The sequence below is a fragment of the Zootoca vivipara genome, chromosome 4 (genome assembly GCF_965207765.1).
Source record: "Zootoca vivipara chromosome 4, rZooViv2.hap1.1, whole genome shotgun sequence".
NCBI classification, from domain to species: domain Eukaryota; kingdom Metazoa; phylum Chordata; class Lepidosauria; order Squamata; family Lacertidae; genus Zootoca; species Zootoca vivipara.
The window spans coordinates 25,791,079-25,812,179 of record NC_142587.1 but is presented as its reverse complement, the minus strand read 5'-3'; the positions used below and the strand labels follow the sequence as shown (position 1 = coordinate 25,812,179).

At 39.5% G+C, this 21,101-nt stretch overlaps 1 protein-coding gene across 8 annotated transcripts; it reads left to right on the top strand.

The window, feature by feature from the left end:
• Positions 1–18: 18 nt before the first annotated feature.
• On the top strand, positions 19–19,903 carry DCUN1D2 (defective in cullin neddylation 1 domain containing 2). 8 transcript variants are annotated; one of them, XM_035114341.3, is made up of 7 exons: positions 19–156; positions 3,489–3,890; positions 8,042–8,210; positions 15,748–15,878; positions 18,386–18,468; positions 18,987–19,083; positions 19,378–19,903. In XM_035114341.3, exons 2-7 carry the CDS (start codon positions 3,716–3,718, stop codon positions 19,455–19,457), a joined length of 735 nt encoding a protein of 244 aa, XP_034970232.1. In that variant the 5' UTR covers positions 19–156; positions 3,489–3,715; the 3' UTR covers positions 19,458–19,903. The 8 variants fall into 8 exon arrangements, with proteins under 8 accessions (XP_034970232.1, XP_034970234.1, XP_088524723.1 ...); XM_035114343.3 differs by having other exon boundaries at positions 22–156; positions 3,674–3,890; XM_088668597.1 differs by having other exon boundaries at positions 46–156; positions 3,474–3,890.
• The last annotated feature ends 1,198 nt before the right edge of the window (positions 19,904–21,101 follow it).

Genomic DNA, 21,101 nt, shown 5'->3' with positions numbered 1-21,101 from the left:
GCCTCAGTGCGCTGTGGGAAATGTAGTGAACGGGATTGTACATGGACAGTATAGAGACGGGGAGAAAGAGGTAATCGCAACCGCCTCCCTTGCGGTGCATTGTGGGAAGTATAGAATTCCCACTCCACCCCTCCCACGCTCACATCGGCCATAGAGGTAAGATATTGATAGAGCTACAATAGATTGGAGGTGGGACTTCCTGGTTTCCTTCGACGCTCATTTTTGCCGCTTCACTATACGACGTCGGTAGAAAAACAATGGGGAAAGGCAGTAGTTGGGTGTAGCTGCTACTGAGCAGCAGTATGCCTATCCAGAAACAGCAAAGGGCATGCTATTTTCAACTCGGCTCTTATTTTGTGTGGGAAATATGGGTGGGAAACATTATTAAAATTGCATTGACTGTACCAAAACCAACAGCGTATCCTGCCTTCAAATCTATGCTTCTACATGCAGTTCTGCGCTGAACTGATCCGAGGGCGGGATTATCTTGTTGCAACATGGTGTTTTTGTACGAGGGATATTTTCGAGGCTGTAAATGCAAACTGGCCTCAGCATCCCCATCTATAATACTGCAAATTAAAAAAGAGGCTGGACCTTTCCAGGTTACGGCAAAAAAATAGTCCCCACCTTAGATCTCCTCTCAGCCCAAATCCAACACTGAACTGTATGCAGTAGTCTGAATACAAGCTGAATACGAGTGCATTACCCACTTTAAAATGGTTAATAACTTTAAAAAAAACACGGAAAGACCAGCGCTAAGAAGAAAATAAATCCTTTGTAGAGGGCTTGCTGTTGCCCAATTAAAGGGGACGGGGAATCCCGAGTTTATCCATATTTTTGTCTCCCTCGTGACGCTCGAAGCAAGCAAACAAACAAAGTTAGCCCAGAAGTAAGACGCTAGGCATGAGTCTACTGTTACACATCTATGGCAGCAGCCCGTCGATAGCGGAGTGCACCATGGGTAACGTAGTTCCTCTCCTTTCTAGCTCTTGCCGGGCCTTGCACGATTCCCCCAGCGCTACAGGCGCGGTAACATTGCACCTTTTAGTATTGGAACCGCGGGAAAGAACGCAACTAGGGGGCGGGAGTTTCCAAAGAAGATCCTAGGCGATGGCAGGCGGTTGAGGGCCGTGAGGGAGCGGGGGGGGGGGCGAGGCGGCCCGGTACGCGCGTGCGCAGGAGGACGCCGTGGCGGCGGCGGCGGCAGCAGCAGCGCTGGCGCTGGATAGTGAAGTTGGTTGAAAGCGCCGCTGATAAAATGGTAGGTTGCGCACGGGCCGGCGGGGGGGGGGGAGGTGAGTGGGGAGGAAGAGGAGAGAGAAAAACTGCACCGGTTGTTAATAACACCCCCCCTTCCCGTTTCCGCGAGCTGGAAAGCAGAGGGGAGGAGGAGGAGGAAGCAGCGGAATAAAAGCTCCTCCCGCCGGGCTGCCGCCTGAGGGCAAAGTGCAGTGTAGCGAGCGACCTTGCTCTCTTTCCCCTTTAGGTCTCTCCCGTCCGCTGTGCTCTCTCCGCCCCAGTCAAGGAAGGTCACGAGGCGGCCGGTTTTTGTTTTTTTTGAAGGGGGGCAAAGGCTCTTGTGAGACTTAACCCTGTCTGCCTTCCTCTCTCTCCCCCCCCCCTTCCCCGTCATTGAAAGGTTTCCCCTCGAAGCTCTCCAAGTGGGAGCCCCCACGCCCCGAGGAGGTCTTGTAACACTAATCTGGACACACGGGTGTGCGTCTCGTGTGCATGAAGGGGGGGGTGTTCTTTTGTGCGTGCGTGTGTGTAATGGGATTCTTGGGGGCGAAGCTAATAGCAGAAGCACCGCAACTATAGTACTTACTGCCACCACGGCTGGCTGACTGGCTCTCACCACCACTAACTCCACCACGTACCTTTCCCTTTTTTGGGCAGGGGAGAAGCTGGCAGGGTGCTGCAGCCTGACGACCTCTCTGTCTGTCACACACACACACACACACACACACACACACACACACACACACACACACACACCGATTTTGTCCGCTTCTTACAGATCGGCCCCCAAAGCTATACTTCTCTTTTTGCCTTTCTTCCCTCTCTTCCCACCCGCACTGGTTTCTCAAAAGCCTCGACCCTGTGAGCGGCTCTGGGGAGAGGGTTTTTTTTTTTAAAAAAAATGGGGATATAGGCCGGGGTGCGGGGTGAGCTGTCCCGCGGGGGGCAAGGAGCCGCAAGTGAATGAGTTGCCGGGAAGCTGCTAAGGTGCTCTTCCCTCCTTCCTTTTGAGCTTCTAAGACCAAATCGTTCCCACACACACTCCCTTAGGATCTGGCATCGCTCAATTTTCCCTCATTTGTATCCTGCTAGGTATGAAAATGAGTGGTTTATTTGGAGAGAAAGCCGAGTTTAAATGGGGATCTCAAATTAGAATCACAATAAATGTATTTAAAAATAATTTTAAAAAACCTGAATCAGGAAGTTCAGTAAACGGCTTGCTTATCTATTTATTTATTTATTTTTATTTTATTCATTATTCTTGCCTGTGAAAGCTCAATTTCTCGCATTTCCCCCCAAAGTGAATGATGAATCAAAACAAGCAAGCCTCTCTTTACTGATAGGATATAATCAAACAATATATCCTCTCCTGCATCCCTGAACATTCCCACATTTACTTCAATATTAAAACCTTGAATTCCTGGATCTTGAAATTGGCTGGCAAGTAAGGATACAGGAGCCATGTTTTACTTGGATTTATTTTCCAATGTGATGGTTCTCAGGACTCTTTCACAAACATTTTTTACATGGGGCTTCTTTAGAATAGGAGAGAAGTCTTGCTGTAGTTTTGGTCGTGCAGTTTTGCTTGCTAAGAGGATTTTATAAATCAAATGCCTTCGTGAATGGTGACACAAAATATCACAACTGTGTTCATCTTACTGGGAGATATTTCAAGACTGTACTGTACTCGCAATAGAGAAATGCAAGTGAAACATTAATGCAATAGGAATGTACTGTTAAAGTGACTTCATGTTACTGTGTTCTTGGATGACACATTTATTTATTATTTATTTTGGTTTCTAACCTGAAACCATACTTTTAGAATGCCGGCTTCTGATTTTTATCATGATTATGATGATGCACCTCCACTGATATTGCAACTAAGTGCAATCCTGTGCATGTTTGCTTTCAAGTAGCTCATTAATTTAAGTGGAACTTACTCCCAAGTAAATGTGTAAAGGATTGTATCTTCAGTGTTTTTAGACCCTTGAATATATGGTAGTGTCATTTCATTTCATGCTTTATAAGGGCACAGTTTTGTTCTTAGGTTTATCATAACACCACTACTTAAAAGTTAGTTGACTAAAGATTTTGTGCCCTTAATGAATAGCTACTGTGTAGATAAACTAGGTATTCTGATGAGGAAAGCTGATGTATCTAGAATTGTAATGAATGCTAAGACTGAAATGAATTGCACTCAGAATTTTGTTTGTTTGTTAAAAATGTACATATAGTTGCTGTCATTTCAGTTTTCAGAAGAGAGTGCTGTCTTTAACTACAGAAGAACAAGGATTTCTTTGGGTTATTCTGGAGTGAAATTTGTTACCCAACAAGAGAAGTAAACCCTTTTAAAAGATAGGCAGTTATAGTAGAATTCTGAAACAAACGACTGGATTAGCTTCATTGGCTTTCCTGCTTCTTTTGCATCCTAAAGCATAAACTTAAATCGTCTCAGAAGGACAAGGTCCGCCAGTTTATGGCAGTTACCCAGGCTGGTGAAAGGACTGCTATATACTGTTTAATGCAGAATGAGTGGAAACTAGAAGTGGCAACAGACAACTACTTCCAGAACCCAGACTTGTACTACAAAGAATCCATGAAAATTTCAATAGACAGAAAGAAGTTAGAACAATTGTATAACAGGTACAAAGGTAAGGTTTATTCTTTCATTATTTCATTTGGACTTGATTTCAGCTTTTGCCTAAATCTTTGGGGTTTGGGGAATCTGTAATCCTGAACATATCTACTTGGAAGCAACACCTGTTGAATTTGGTGCATTTGGTTCTGGGTAAACAAGCATAGTACCAGGCTGTAAACTAAATATGAATGTAGAATTCTGTTCTAACAATCTGTATATGCTTCTGTAATAACCACAACCTCCAAGTATAAAGCTCTCCCGCTTTACCATTCAATATGACATAATTTTATTTTAAAATTGAAAACACTGTAAGTGCAAATCCAGCATGTGTGCTAAGGAAACGCAATCTAGCCACTTAAATTTGTATGTGTGATATGTACTAGCAGTATAGTAAGTACTATATATAGCTGTAGCTAGCAGGGTCATATGGGTAGGGCTGTGTTGCTCTCTGGCCTTCCCAGCGCCACAGGTCCCAAGGGTGGGAGGGGTAACGTAGTGAGATAACAAGCACATTTTGGGTGCAGCTGCAAGGTCCATCCAATGATCCCAATTCTGCCCCCTCATGGTGCAGAGCAAGTTGGGAAAAGGGAAGCGCAATGCAGCCGCACCCACACTTGCCCTGTCAGCCACTACTGACTGTGTGGACTTTGTAGTATCTGATTCATTACACATGAAACTCAAGACTTTTCATAATTAAATTGCATCACCCTGATCCAGTTCCTATTGTCAATCACTTGCTGGAGTTATGGGCATAAGAATGGAGGTGCTGTTTATACTCCCTGCATTGTTTTCCATAGAACGTGTGTTCTAATGTGCATTCTCATTCACATTGGAATGCCTATGTTGATGGTTATATAAGTGTACTGTATACTCCTCTGAAACCAGGTGAGGGTAGCCGATGGGTCTCAAACCCTTGGTGAGTTAGGGACTTCCCTTGCATAGGAAGATAGGCTCTGGTGGATTGAACGGATGAGACAATATTGGGTCCACTGGTCAAGAAGGCAGATTCTACACGTGCTATAGAGCAGGGGTCAGCAAACGTTTTCAGCAGGGGGTCAGTCCACTGTCCCTCAGACCTTGTGGGGGGGCAGCCTAGATTTTTTTGGGGGGGGGGCACATGAACAAATTCCTATGCCCCACAAATAACCCAGAGATGCATTTTAAATAAAAGCACACATTCTACTCATGTAAAAACACGCTGATTCCCAGACCGTCCGCGGGCCGGATTGAGAAGGCGATTGGGCTGGATCTGGCCCCCGGGCCTTAGTTTGCCTACCCATGCTATAGAGGGAAGTGAGAGGCAGATGGGGCTTGTGAACCTGGGAAGGTAGCCCATCTAGAAGAAAACTGATCCTAAACCTCGGCTGCCTTCAAGAGAAGAAAAAACTAAGGAACAAACCCTACACAAATCCAGATGGCATCTTGTACACCTTCAGGCAACTCCTGCAGCCAGGGTGTTGCCAAATGTATTGCTCAGCTTCCCTTTGGACCACACCAGCAAGGCTGAGAGGGGTCCTGTCATCTGGGCAGCCCAGAACCTCCATACACGCTGCCCAGGCTTGCATCCTGGGGAAGTCACCGGTGCTATTAACACAGTGGTTTGACTCCACCCTTGGAGTTGCACTCCATTGTCTCTTGAGAAGGACAGGTGCCAACAACTCCTTTGAAAGTAGGGGTGGGGCTTATGTGCACTCTGCTAACGTGCGTGATCACCCAGAACACAACCCCTGTGCACATTTGGGGTTGTCTGTATTTTATTATTGTACAGGCAACCCCCAATTTACATGGGTGTTGCATTCTGGGTCATCATGCACAATGGCAGAGCGCGCATAAGCACGCTACATCCCGGTTCACCCCCTTTTCCGGGTTGATGCAATGCACGCAGTCGCATGTCCATTGGATGCACACAAATTGGTCTTCACCTGTATGTTATCTTCATCACAAATTGGGAGGTAGAACAATATGCTTTACAGTAGTTTTGTTATGACCTATAGGTTGCTGAATTTCTTTAAAAGGCTTAGTATCTAGTGAAGGAGTGAAAACATATTTAATTTTCGCAGTTATATGTGAGACTATGTCACTGTTGAGTTATTTATATTTAAATCTGTAATTTGCTTGGATTTATATTCTGTGCTCTCTTTCACAAGTAATACTAAGCTAAAACATGGCCTAGTATGCAAGCTCCTGCAGAGGAGAACATGGCTGCATTGCTCCCTCATTTCTACTCCTGCTGCACTTCAGTGAGCTTAGCCCCATAAGGCCTCTTTTGGGGGACGTTTACCAGCCATAGCTCAACTGGCTGAGCTGGGATGTGCATGGTACACCAGTGTATCTTGACTGAACCAGGGTTGGGGAATTTACGCCATCTCAATCCGACTGAACAGGAGATCTGTATCATAAGTGGTACATCTTGCCATAGGTTTGTCCATATAAAGCTTTTAAAAAAATATCAGTCGCTTTGGAAGTTCAAATCTTTTTTCACCCAGCCTTGAATCCTTGCCACTTTCAGTGTAATGTTTATCAGTGCTTGTGCTTTAAACTTTAATAGTGCCCCCCAATACTATGGATGCAATCGGATTGTTAAGCCTCCTTGTTAGCAGAGGAACACCACTCAATCCCATGGAACTCTGGGAATTTTAGTTCTGAGAAGGGAATAGAGGTCTAACAACTCTCAGCACCTATAACAAACTACAATTTCCAGGATTCTGGGATTTTAATGTCTGGTGTTAATGCTTCTATTGTAAGAGATTGAATATGGTCTTTCCTTCTAACATTGCTTGGTAGTTTTACTCAGTCTTCAGTAAGCAATCATTTGCTAAACTTTATCTCAAAACGTACTGATGTTTGGGTAATATGCAAATTTACTTAAGCAATTGGTTAAAAGACAGATTGTTAACAAACCAAAATACTTTAATCAGCTGACAGCTCCAATGAAATGTGTTATAATAATATGTTGGTGTCTGAAAGACGTTATTAGTTTTACTTGTAAAAAAACTATGTCACAAACAGCAGAGTTGTAGATCACATTTCCACTAAGCATATACAGAAAATTGTTTTATATTATACATTCTGTATATCACCTTTCCTCGGGAGAGCTCAATGTAGCTTATTGCCCTTTAGTAGTATTATAGGGACCTTAAACAGAAGCAGACTTGAGGAGGACATTTCATTTGCACCTGTAGTTAACTGCTTCAAAAGCAGGCTCTCGGGGAGATGAATGAAAGACTCAAGTGATTCATAGAATTTAAGTTAGAAAATCTGTTCTTTTGTGTATGATTGTCTAATAACCTCTTACAGCAATCATCTGTTTTTCAAGCCCTTAAAAGAATTATGGAGATGTGAAACACATCCAGTACAAAGGTCTATTTTAAATATCATTACAACTCTTCAGTTGGAATTTTAAAAGACTGTCTTTCTTTGAAATTTCAACATATACTGCACTGTAAAACATTGACATACTATTTATTTGAATTTTGGAACTCAATTTTTAAGAAAATCAGAGAGGATGGTCTTGTTGGTAGTAAGATTAAGGTGTGTAGTTTAGATTGGATAGAAAAAATGTAGTGCCCTCCAGATGTGGTATTACAACTCCCATCAGTTCCAGGCAGGCCAGAGATTATGAGAGTCCTAGTAAAACAATGTTTGGAGGACATCATGTTGTTCAGATGAAGGATACCCGGTTTAGATACACAACCTACCGTAGTTGAATTTTGTAACTTCATATAATTCCATTCTGTCATATGAAACTTTTAAGTGTAAAGAAGACAACAGGAGTATGCTTCTTTAAAGTATGAAATTGCTTTCATATCAGACACAGAAAACAGGAGTATGTCTGGAAGTTTCTTGGATTAAAGCTGTGTGTTTACAGCCGCATCTGTAGGTGGGTTAAGATAGTGTACTTGGATTTAAGGTTTTTGACCACTTGGCTTCAAGTGCTTGAACTTAAAAACTTTGTGGATTGCAGATCTAGGCAGGTGCTCTGCTCTGCCCTCATGATTGAGGGGGCTGTGGCCGTGCAACATCACCACGCCCCATGGTGTGCATGAGCCCCAGCCCCCTCAGTTTTGTGAAGAATGGAATAGCAGGGTGTTTTCTGATGGTTAAAGAGCTGCAATTCTTTGAAACGTGATTCTTCATGAAAAGTATAACATTCTTTCCTTTCAGACCCGCAAGATGAGAATAAAATTGGCATTGATGGGATTCAACAGTTTTGTGATGATTTAAGCTTGGACCCTGCTAGTATCAGTGTTTTGGTCATAGCATGGAAATTTAGGGCAGCCACGCAGTGTGAATTCAGCAAAAAAGAATTTGTAGATGGCATGACAGAACTGGGGTGAGTATGCCTTTCTTTAATAGGACTTCAAAATGGTCTTGGTAGACCAAAAGTAACTTTCTGAAATATTTTAAAGATGTGCATACTGATCAATTGTATTATTTAATCACACATGTCTTATCTATACACAGATTACCTGAGTTGTGGTCCAAAGAAGCTATTTTTTAACCAACAGTGCATGTATCCAGAGCTTTCTACATAGCATTCATTTGCTGCTCAATCTCCTATAGATAACTGTCTAGACACTTTTAAAATTGAACATTGGCTTTCCTAGTTCACTATGGGAAATGTCCTAGTAAAAACTACCCAAAGATGCTCTTAGCCATGCACATGATTTCATTAGATGTATGTGAATTTCTAGAGTTGGAGCTTTTCCTAGTAGGGACAATTTCGTTCCCCAGTCCTTCTGGTCTGTTTCCCTTCAGTTAAGACCATTTTTTACGGTTCTTTTGGATTCAGTTGAAGTGTCATGGAACACAGAAGACTTCCAGCTAGAGGTTTGGCTCATTTAAGACTTGGTCCTTTAGTGGTTCAGCAATAAAAAATGCTAGCACATTTGCAAAGCTAAGCAGGGTCCTGGATGGTTTCAATTTGGATGGGAAAACTTCATGTTGTGAATCCTGCATTGCAAGGAGTTGGACTAGATGTTCTTTGGAGTCCCTTCCAACTCTACAATTCTATGATTCTGTATAGTTTTCCAAAACAGACTGGAGCCTAGGAGAGGTGGACTGGAAACAGAAGCCTCAAAGGTCCCAGTTCACTTTCAACCCCTTTCGAAGTACAGTACATTACTTACTAGGAGCTCTCCATGGTGCTGTGACAACTGCCTTGCTCCATTGGCTCCTCCTCAGAACCAGAGCAAGGCAGTTCATTTCTTCCTGTTATGTAACACATAATGTCTGAGATGACAATGCTCAGGCTCATCTTTATCAGTAGCACATGCTTCTCTCAGTGCTTGCTCACTAGCATGTGCTTTCATCCTCCTCATCTTCTTACAGTAATTCTAATGTCCTCTTGCCTCTTTCAAACATGTGACCAAATGTTTTTTAAAACGTCATTTGAAGTCACTAAACATTTATTTGGCTTAGTTGACAAAAAAGGTCAAAGAGATTGCAAAAGATTGAATATGGTCTTTCCTTCTAACATTGCTTGGTAGTTTACTCAGTCTTCCATGTGCTGCTCTGGTTTCGGTCTTCTGTTGCACCAGAAGCGGCTTAGTCATGCTGACCACATGACCCGGAAAAAACTGTCTGCAGACAAATGCCGGCTCCCTCAGCCTGTAAAGTGAGATGAGTGCCGCAACCCCAGAGTCGTCTGCGACTGGACGTATCTGTCAGGGGTCCTTTTCCTTTTACCTTTTAGAGGTGCTGGAAGACAGTATCTCCACACACGGACAGCTAGGGAGTCTGTAGTGCCTGATGACAAAGGGGCGAAGGCTCTGGGTGGAGCCTCTCCCCAGACTTGCATATTGCTGATTGTTCCTAGTAGAGCTGTTTCAACTAGACATTCATGCTGCTAAGTTAGTCCTATTGGACCTAAAAATTCTGGCTTAAGTCAAGTAGCCTGCTGGAGGAGGGATGCCAAGTTGACATCAGTTTTTATTTTTTATTTTTAAATACATTTTATTCCAATTTTCCAAATTCAACAAATTAACAAAACCAATCTTTTATACAAGATCTTATATTCACATCTTTTACCTTGCTCCGCCGAGCTATGACTTCCCCCCCTCCCTTCATGCGGGTTTCTTGTTAATTCCTTTTTTTGCAGTTCCTTTTTTAACATATTGGTCAATTCGTAAGGTTTATTTTAATCCTGCGAGAGTTTTTAATGATCTACAGTTTTTCTCCATATAGTCCACATATTTACTCCAGTCCTTTTGAAACCTTGTCTCCCCCTGGTCACGAATCTTGCATGTCAATCTAGCAAGTTCAGCATAGTCCATCATTTTTATCTGCCACTCCACAATTGTAGGTAATTCCTGTAATTTCCATTTTTGGGCTAACAAAGTCCTAGCCGCGGTTGTTGCATACATAAACAATGTTTGATCTTCTTTTCTAATCTCTCCTCCTATTATTCCTAACAAAAATGCTTCTGGTTTTTTTGGGAAGGTATATCTAAACATCTTTTTCAATTCATTATATAAACTTTCCCAAAATCTTTTAACTTTTTCGCATGTCCACCACATATGATAAAATTCACCATCTTTCTCTTTACATTTCCAGCAACTTTTATCACTCATTCTATACATTTTAGCTAACTTAACTGGAGTTAAATACCATCTGTACATCATCTTATATACATTTTCTTTCAAGGCAGTACATGCTGTAAATCTTAAAGTTTGATTCCATAGTTTCAACCACGCATCATATTCAATATTATGCCCCAAATCTTTTGCCCATTTAATCATCACTTCTTTTGTCAACTCATCTTTTGTATACCACTCCAACAACAGATCATACATCTTTGCCAAAAGCTTTGTTTTGCCTTCTAGCACTTCTATTTGAAATTTGGATCTTTTATCCTCAAAACCTATTTTTCTATCTTCTTTAAGCACATCATTTATTTGATGGTATTCTATCCATCCTGTTAACACTCCTTTAATGTCCTCAAAAGGTTTTAAACTCCATCCTTTTTCAGTTTTCGTCAAGATTTCCTCATACGTGGCCCGCCTCTTTTCCATATTTACTTTCTTAACTGTTAATACCTCTGCTGGTGAGACCCACCAGGGTGTTTTAGTCTCTAACAGCCTTTTATTTCTTTCCCACACCTCGTACAGAGATCTTCTTATCACATGATTCGTAAACCCGGTATGTGATTTCTTTTTGTCATAACATAAATATGCATGCCATCCAAATCTATTGTTAAAACCTTCCAAATCTAACAAGTCCGTATTCTCTAGAGTTATCCATTCTTTTATCCAACAGATACAGGACGCTTCGTAATAAAGTCTCAAGTCTGGCAGGGCGAATCCACCTCTTTCTTTCTTATCTACCAAAATCTTATGTTTTATTCTAGGTTTTCTCCCCTGCCAGACAAATCTTGATAAAATCTTTTGCCACTCTTGGAATTGCCTCGTACCTTTAACCACAGGTATAGTTTGAAATAGGAATAACATCTTAGGTAATACATTCATCTTTATTGTTGCAATTCTTCCTAAGAATGACATTTTCATATTAGTCCATCTTTCCAGGTCTTTCTTTATTTCCTTCCATACTTGTTCGTAATTATCACTGTAAAGATTAATATTCTTTGCTGTCATCCATATTCCCAAATATTTTACCTTTTTAGCCACGTCGAGTCCATGTTTTAACTGTAATTCCTGTTTTTCCTCTTTCGTCATATTCATTGCCATAACCTTGGTTTTTTGTCTATTTAATTTGAATCCTGCCAATTGACCAAATTTCTCCATTACTTCTATAGCTTCTGCAACACTTTCCTTTGGATTTTCCAATGTTAAAACTAAATCATCTGCGAAGGCTTTCACTTTAAATTGCTTTGCACCTACCTTAATACCTCTAATTGTAGATAGGTCTCTTAATCTGATCAATAATATTTCCAGGACCATGATGAACAATAACGGTGATAAAGGGCAACCCTGTCTAGTTCCTTTTGTGATTTCAAAATATTCTGTTAGGGTGTTATTAATTATCAATCTTGCCTTTTGCTCTGAATAGATCGCCTCGATCCCATTCACGAATGTATTCTTCCCAACCATTGATTCCAAATTCCTCTTCATGAATTGCCAAGATATATTGTCAAAAGCTTTCTCAGCATCTACAAACATCAAGACAGCTGGTTTATCTATCTTGGTCTCCAGATATTCTATTACATCTATTATGTGTCTTACATTATCCTTTAGCTGTCTACCAGGAAGAAAACCAGCCTGATCCTTATGTATTATTTGATTTAAAACTTCTTTCAATCTCTTGGACATTATATCTGCAAAGAGTTTGTAATCATTATTCAATAATGAGATTGGTCTATAATTTTTGACTTCTAAGCCATCCGTATCCGGCTTTGGGATCAATGTTATGTATGCCTCTTTCCATGTATTTGGGATCTTTCCCCCCAACAGAATATCATTCATCATTTCCTCTAAAACTGGAACCAACAGTTCATTCAGTACTTTATAATATTTCGCCGTTAAACCATCTGGTCCTGGGGCTTTACCTTGTTTCATTCTCCCTATTGCTTGTTGTAATTCTTGTGTCGTTATCCTGTTATTTAGCTTTTTCCTCTCTTCTTCTGGAATTGGTTTCAATCCATATTTTCCTAGATACTCACTGATCTTCTTCTCATCTTCTTTCTTTTTGCAATACAAATCCTTATAGAATTTTTGAAAGGTTTTCTTAATCTCCTTTGAATCTTCCGTCATTCCTCCCTCTGTTTTAATCTTAGTTATTATGTTCTGATTTTGACGTTTCCTTAACTGCCAAGCCAACAGTTTTCCTGTTTTATTCGCCGATTCGAAATTTCTTTGTCTCATTTGTTTTATTTTCCACTCAATCTCCTGATTGATCAACATGGAGAATTGTGTCTGTAACATCTTTATATTATTCTTTATTTGCTGATTCTTGGGTTTATCAATCAGGTTCTTCTCATTTTCCATGAGACATTTCAAAATTTCTTCTTTCTTCCTTTCTTTCTTTCGTTTCCGAAAACTGTTTTGCTGTATTAGAAAGCCTCTCATCACTGCTTTACTTGCATCCCATACCATATCCAGTCCGGTATCCTTGTATAAATTCCAATGAAAATAGTCTTTCAGGGTCTTCTTAGCTTTCGAGACCACCTCTTTATCATCAAATAAATCTTCGTTCATTCTCCACCTGAAGGACTTTTGGTCTTTGTTTTTCAATTCCATGAATATAGAGTTATGGTCTGACAGTGTACGTGGTATTATCTCTGTTTTACTCACCCTGGGCACTAGTTCCTTGGAGATCCACATGTTATCTATCCTTCCCGAACTCTGATTTGGTTCTGAGAAGAATGTAAATTGTTTAGTTGTAGGGTGCCTCAGTCTCCAAATATCCACTAGACCCAGGTTTTCTACTAGTTCAAAGAAGGATTTTGGTAATTTACCTTCATTCTTCCTTTTCTTGGTCCTATCCAATTCTGGCACTGTCACTCCATTGAAATCGCCCATAAGCATTATCTTTTGATCCATATATTCAGTCAGCCTTTCCTCCAGATTCTTGTAGAATTCAGCCTTATTTTCATTCGGTGCATAGATTCCCACCACTAACATTTTTTCTCCCTCAATCGATATTTGAGCCGCGATTATTCTTCCTTCTTCATCTTTAAAAATCAATTTCGGATCTAATTTCTCCTTTATATACAAGACCACTCCTCTCTTTTTCTTTTCCATCGAACTTATAAACTCTTTACCCAACCTTTTATTTTTAAGAATATAACTATGTTTTTTTGCCACATGTGTTTCCTGAAGACAAATTATATCCAAGTTGACATCAGTTTTTATCAGTGCTGTAGCAAACCTTTGCTTGGGCTTTGCCAAGGAAGGCTGAGCTTAACCATCACCAAAAATAGCTTAGGCGAAGAAGAGCTGGTTGCTTGTTATCTGCTGCTGTATTAAATTGCTGGATTGTTTTTTGTGTTTTATTTTTAATCTCAAATGCCACTTTCAGTCTCCCTGCACTGAAAATTCCGGTAGTAGTAAAGTTCTACTGTTATATTTCTATTTTTTTAAAAATAATTTTTATTAGTTTTCATACATAAACATTTATACAGAGTTTTACACTGTTATTCAAAATAAACAATACAACAAAATACAACAGGTACCCCAACCCTCACCCCTTTATCATCTTAACATCTCTTTTCATCTTCTATTTCTTTTAGATCTGCCAAACTCGACTTCCTCCTCCTTTCACATTTGGTTTTCTATCCTCTTTACCTCATATCTGCTCCTTATTCTCTATTTCCATATATTTTCTCTTTTGTCCAAATCTCTGTTACTTTCCATTATTACAGTTGTAGGTGTTATATCAGGCCAGTTAGTGTTATTGTTGGTTTACAATATGTTTTCAGATATTCTGTAAATTTATTCCACTCTTTTTGGGATTTCTGAACCTTCTGCTCTCTCACTTTTCCAGTCAACCAAGCCAGCTCTATATACTCTACCATTTTTATCCTCCACAGTTGGGACGTCTGGTGTTTTCCATCTTTGTGCCAGCAGCACTCTGGCCGCCGTGGTGGCGTACATAAATATTCTTTGATCTACTTTTTTAATTTCCTTCCCCATTAGTCCTAACAAAAACAATTCCGTGTGGTTTTTTTTTGGAAATGTGTATTTTAATAATCTTTTTAACTCATTATATATTTGTTTCCAAAATGGTTTTACCTTATTGCATTGCCACCACATATGATATGTATCCCCATCCTCCAACTTGCATTTCCAACATTTTTTATCTTTTTTCTTGTAAATCTTGGCCAGCTTGACTGGAGTCAAGTGCCACCGGTACACCATCTTCATTATGTTCTCTTTCAGTACTGTACACGCTGTAAATTTAACATATTGATTCCATAATTTAAGCCATAAGTCAATTTCGATGTTATATCCAAAGTCCATAGCCCATTTAATCATAACGTCTTTTGTTTCTTCGTCTTTTGTATTCCATTCAAGTATGTAATCATACACCTTAGATAATAACTTGTCATCTCCCTCCACTATTTCAATTTGGAATCTGGATTTCTTGTCCTCAAACTCTGGTTTCTCTTCAGATTGTATAAATCTTTTGCCCCTTTACTACTGTTTTATTTCTATGTTAGGTATTATTCCTCCTGTTTATGTTTTTAAGCTGCCAGCTTATTTTATTTATATTTTTATACATTGTTGAATGGATATTTTGGTATTTATTTATTAACATGATTCTGCCTTACCGCTCATTTGATACATCAGAGACTACTCAGGGCACAATTTTGTTCAAAAGTGGCATACAGGTGATGATGATGAAGAAATGTGGGGTAAAACTAATATATTAAGTTAACCAAGTAGTTGTCTCAGAATGCTAACATGGACCTGGAGACAACTGGCAGGCTCAAGAGAATACTTAAACATTCCTCTGTCTGCCATTTTTTCCCTGTACAAATGTTTCAATCCAATATTCATGTTACCATGGTAAATGCTGATTGGTGTGCATGTAGTTCTGTCCTGCTTTTAAATGGTTTTAATAATGCTTTATTGATTTTTAGTTGTTTTAAATGCCTGTTTTGTGGCCTAGAGGCAGGGTGAAAATGAAAATAAATAAAGCAGTTGTGCAGGGGTTTTTTTGCATCCCAGGCACAGCATTTTAATGAAGAATTGTGGAATAATTCATAGTCACGAGTTCTGTTAAATTATCATACCAGTTAGTCTTAAGCTGATCCTTGCCTTGTATATAAAAACTTTTTAATAAAGATGATTACACTCTTTTTAATAAAGAATGTATCTTATCTTGAACAGTGAGAGCATATTTGTCATGTTTTTGTTGGTGTATTTAAACTAGGGTTTTTTGTTATAAAAAGAATATAATATTTTCACCAGGTGTGATACTACGGACAAGCTAAAAACTCTTTTGCCAAGACTGGAACAAGAATTAAAGGATCCAATGAAGTTTAAAGATTTTTATCAGTTTACCTTTAACTTTGCTAAGAACCCTGGACAAAAAGGTTTAGGTGAGTTGTGTGTGTGTGTATTTTATAAGTTGAACATAAAAATCAATTAATGTTCTTTCTGCAATCAGTTCCCTCCCCCAAGTTTTCATCTTCAGCTTGAAGGTTCAGATGTACAGTTGTGGCTTCAATTTAAGTAGCATTATCTTTAGATTACAATTGCATTGCAACCACTCTCTGCAAACCATTTCAGTGAAAGGTTGCCTGAGAATCTTTTGGGGATACTTCCGGGTTCAGTGCAATGCACACGTGTGCTGGCACGCATATATCAGACACACCTAAAATGGTCACTGCTAGCAATAGTAGTAGTAGTAGTAGTAATAAATTGCTATCTAAGAAGCCTTTAAGTAAGGAAGTAAGCATGCAAAAATAATGTTTGTTCTAATTAACACAAATGGGAGATGTGTACATTAAGATCCTTGTGTACAATAAGACTAATGTGTTCATGACCACATTAGTTTCTTGAAAATGATATTATATGCCAAGAATTACCTTAGAACTGCAGTTGTTCATATGCTCCATTAGAGTAGCATATGAGGGTAATTTTTCAGAGATACAGGAAGGTTTTAAAGGATGTTCGTACACAATCATACCCCAAATTGATTGTAGCCATTGCACAATTCTCTAGAAAGTGTTATTCTGTCGTTGTTACTAATACAGATACCTCATCTACACTTAGGAGGCTAGACTTGCTAATGTTGGCAACCTTTTTCAAATTTTGCTAGGTGTGTGTTTCCATATGCAAATTGTTTGGGGAAAGGGAACACACATTGGTGTGAGCAAATTTATTTACTAGGTGTGCTCCTGAATGTGGATAATACTATTATTATTATTTATTAAATTTATATACCTCCCTATACCTGCAGGTCTACAAGGGAATGCGGAATCTTCAACAACTAATTTATGTTTAATGTCAGAACAATAGTGTAGCACATTTGAATAAGAAGTTAAATGTGGGTTGTAATAAAGGTAAAGGGACCCCTGACCATTAGGTCCAGTCGCTGACAACTCTGGGGTTGCGGTATTCATCTCGCTTTACTGGCCTAGGGAGCCTGTGTACAGCTTCTGAGTCATGTGGCCAGCATGACTAAGCCGCTTCTGGCAAACCAGAGCAGCGCACAGAAATGCCGTTTACCTTCCCGCCGGAGCGATACCTATTTATCTACTTGCGCTTTGACGTGCTTTTGAACTGCTAGGTTGGCAGGAGCAGGGACCGAGCAATGGGAGCTCACCCCATCCCAGGGATTCGAACTGCCGACCTTCTGATCGGCAAGCCCCTAGGCTCTGTGGTTTAGACCACAGCGCCACCCATGCCCTTTGGGTTGTAATAGTCTTTCCTAAATATGACTTTACTACAGGGGCATGTTTAAATCATCATTCCTTCTTGCCAGCTTATTCTATATTTCAGTCATTATCATGCCTGCACATGGATGAAGATAGTCTGGTTCTAAGTTTTGTCTTAATGTGCCTTTAAATTTATCTACCACACCAAAGGAACGCTAGTTTTATCTTAGCGGATCAGACATAGTAGCTGTGAAGATCATATACTGGAGGGCAAGCAAGATAATGTGTACTATCTTGAGAAGGAAATATTTGTTTTCATGCTCTGGGAACCAAAATTGTAGTTTTGTTGTTGCTAATCCAGCCTTTTCTTGCAACCAAAACTGGGAAAGGTAAAAGCTAGAATTAGTAATATAAACCTCAGAAGAAGCAATATGAGAAGCAAATACAGTACAGAATTAAATTGGGTTCTCATGTTGTCTTAGTGGGTGCTGGTATGGAGGGGAAAACAGGTTTAAATGGAGGTAGCCCAACTTACTCCGTAAATGAGGTTTGGGAGTAGCCAAACTCCTGGCTATCTATGACCACACTGATCATTTGCATCAAAATGTCACTGACCTCTGATAAACCTAGTTGTAACAAAGCCCAAGATAAGGCCACAATCCTGTTTCTGTTCCTTAGTTCAATGGGAAATTTTTCTGCGTAAACATACATAAGATTGGTTTATAAGAATTATAAATGAAGAATTGTTGCCTTTGCATCTTATGTAAACTGAAACACCATCAATGTTCAAACAAGGTTATTCTTCTGGCCATGCACGTTATTTTGGTATAATCACTCAGAGTCACAGGTTAAATCACATTTGGAAATAGTACTGGATAATTATGTGTTTTGCTAACAGTTAATAACTTGAAATCTTTTAACCTTTTTCTCCTCAATGAGTTATATTGCCTTGTTCTTAGGTCAGAGGTATTTTCTTCTTTCCAAAACTTAAAGTGGTAAACAATGAATACAAAATAAGTGTTTTTAAAAGCAAGTCTTCCATGTTTAGGACTAGCGCCACAAACATACAAAGGCCAAGTCTTTACTGTAGAAGCACCAAATGATCCCTCCAAACCTATATTGGTAATTTTTTTAATCTTGGTTTAAAAACTACTCATTCTATATTGGCTTATTGCGCAACATCTTTCATATGATTATATATTGTATGTTATGCTTATGTATTTCAGATCTAGAAATGGCAATCGCATATTGGAATTTAGTTTTATCAGGGAGATTTAAATTTCTAGATCTTTGGAATAAATTTTTATTGGTAAGTACAATATTGGAAGTCCATGGAGGCATCTGAATTCTTTACCTTTTCATATTAAGCATTTACAGCACAACAAACTTAGAGCTCGGTCCTAATCTCCCCGATGGGGAAGGGGGTTCAGGATGGTGTGTTAGTGTCCTGGCAGAAAAGAATGCTGTTGGCGGGGGTTTTGTCACAGCGAATATGTCAGCTTTCTCCAAGCAGGTGATAAGCTCCTTCTGGAGGTTGGCAGCAGAAAACCCTGAAAAGTGTGAGAGGGGCATTAGTAGCTTTGGATGCACTTGATCCAAAGCCTCATGGATCCCCTAAGGGGCCTGGTCCTTGGGCGCGTCAGATCTGACAAAGCAAAAAGCATGAGCAGCAGGGCTTTTGGATGCAGCAGTGGATCTGCTGCTCCCAAGCCAGGTTTGGGATTGATCTGCTGACGTTTTACCCAGATGTTTCGCCCAGTTGAGATTTTACAAAATTTGCAACAAAATTCTAAAAATAGTTTATACCAGCTTATTTTTCTTGTGTAGGAGCATCATAAAAGATCAATCCCCAAAGATACTTGGAATCTTCTCTTAGACTTTGGAAATATGATTGCAGATGATATGTCAAACTACGACGAAGAAGGTAACTGATGTGGATGTTCAAAATTAAATGGAGTAGTGCTGAAGTAATACTGTCCATAAACATTCGCCCTGTGTGTCCACTAGGCGAAGAGTGTGTGTTGCAAAATAATGTTGACCCTAAAATGTAGCTGAAGCATTTTGTAATTTGCACTTGGTTATGCAACTTGGCTTCCCTCTGGAAGATTTCATATGAATAAAATCTGAGTTGTGAACATGTGTGCAAAGATAAATGCATTGTTTTTTAAACATTCAACGGTTTTGACTGAAAGCTGTTTAACTTTTTTTTTTTTTTAAGGAGCATGGCCAGTTCTAATAGACGATTTTGTGGAATACGCACGACCAGTAGTCACAGGAGGAAAACGTAAAGCTTCCTAACCATAGACTCTTCTCAGTGGACTTAATAAGTTTTGCAGTCTGAACTGCACCAGGTAATGAAGACATTTTGGCCAATAACTGTGCGCACCGTCACTGGTTTCGATAGTCGTGGTGGGATGCCACTGACGAAACAGGAATCACTACTTCTGCTTCAAGAAAATGATGGCTGACTCATGGACACTGCAAGAAGAAATTCAGAAGATAGCCCAGGCTGTTTGTAGGATATTGGATTCAATTATTGTACTGGTTGTATCATATAGGATGTAGATTTTGCATGATTTTATACTTTGGAGAAGTTTAACTAGAGGCCATTTTAGTAAAAGTTTTGACAGCACAGCATGCCATTCAGTTCATGAACACCAGCAGTTACATAATTACAACTGTATTATATTGTACTTATATTAAAAAGCAGTATTTGTGGTATATAAATTAAATCCCTAAATAAAGTATGTGGTATGTGGTATTTTTATATGAAGTTAAAGCTGATGAAAGAATGTGGTGAAATGTTTATTGACACATCTCTTCAGCATGGTGCCAAGATTCTAAATTTATGGAAAGGCCAACTAGAACCATTTTTTAAAAAGCTTGATTTCCTCATTCCACACTGACCTTATGGGAATTTGTTTGTACTTGATCAATAATGAGGCAACCAAGTATCTGTATTGTGGCTATTGTTAATATTTTGAATGTAGAGGAAACATTCAAGAATCCTTTGATATTTCATGATTGCCTGTTGAATTTTCTAAGTATATTATATATACGATCTGGCGCAAGACCATTTTAAGTTCCTCTGATATCAGTGGAAGCAAGGCATACATATGCTTAATTCTCCCACTGAAATCAAAGTCACTTAAAAAGTGCTTAAGTTCATTTGATTATGTCGCTATATATGCAGCAGTCTGATATTGAGTATTTGCCAAATGGTGGTCAAGAACTCAAGGTGTATTGATTGTCAACTCATAGATTAGGACCGAGAAATGCATTACGTCTTGACCTAAAGTGGGTTTCACAAATCATTTTTTTAAAAATACAATATAGATGCAAAGGAAGACAAGAGTGTTGTGCCTCCTATGTAGAAGGAGTGATCTCAGCCTGCATGATTTCCCTTCTTAAATTTCCTCTTCTGTATGACAGTTGAAGTTGCAGGAGCCCATCTCTTCATTGTAACTTGTCATCCTAGAAAGAAATAGAAGGAAGGTGATCATTTGCAATAAATAAATTAAATTGGGTCCCATGTTGCATCTGGTAAGGATGAAAGCATGTAAAGTGGTGGATTTCACAAGCCTTCCTTGTGAGTTACAAAAGAGCCAGTAGAAGGGTAATGTCAGGCTATGTAGTATAAGGTGACCGATTTCACTTTTAGACTAGGTTAACAACATCAGCTGTGTTCTGCTAAGGTGAAACTTCAGTTCAGTAAGAAAAACAGAAACTACAAACAACAACAGTAGCGATTTGAATGTTGACTAACTTTCATTTCACCACTAGATGCCAGTATGACAGCTTTTAGATATCTCTTCCTTTTCTAGGCAGGTGGTTAGGCTATGAACTATGAAAAAGCCAGGTACAGTATTCTCAAAAGGTCACTCAACTCCCTTAATGCATTTGCCCAGAAATGTATCTGGACATAGCATTAAATGTATTCAG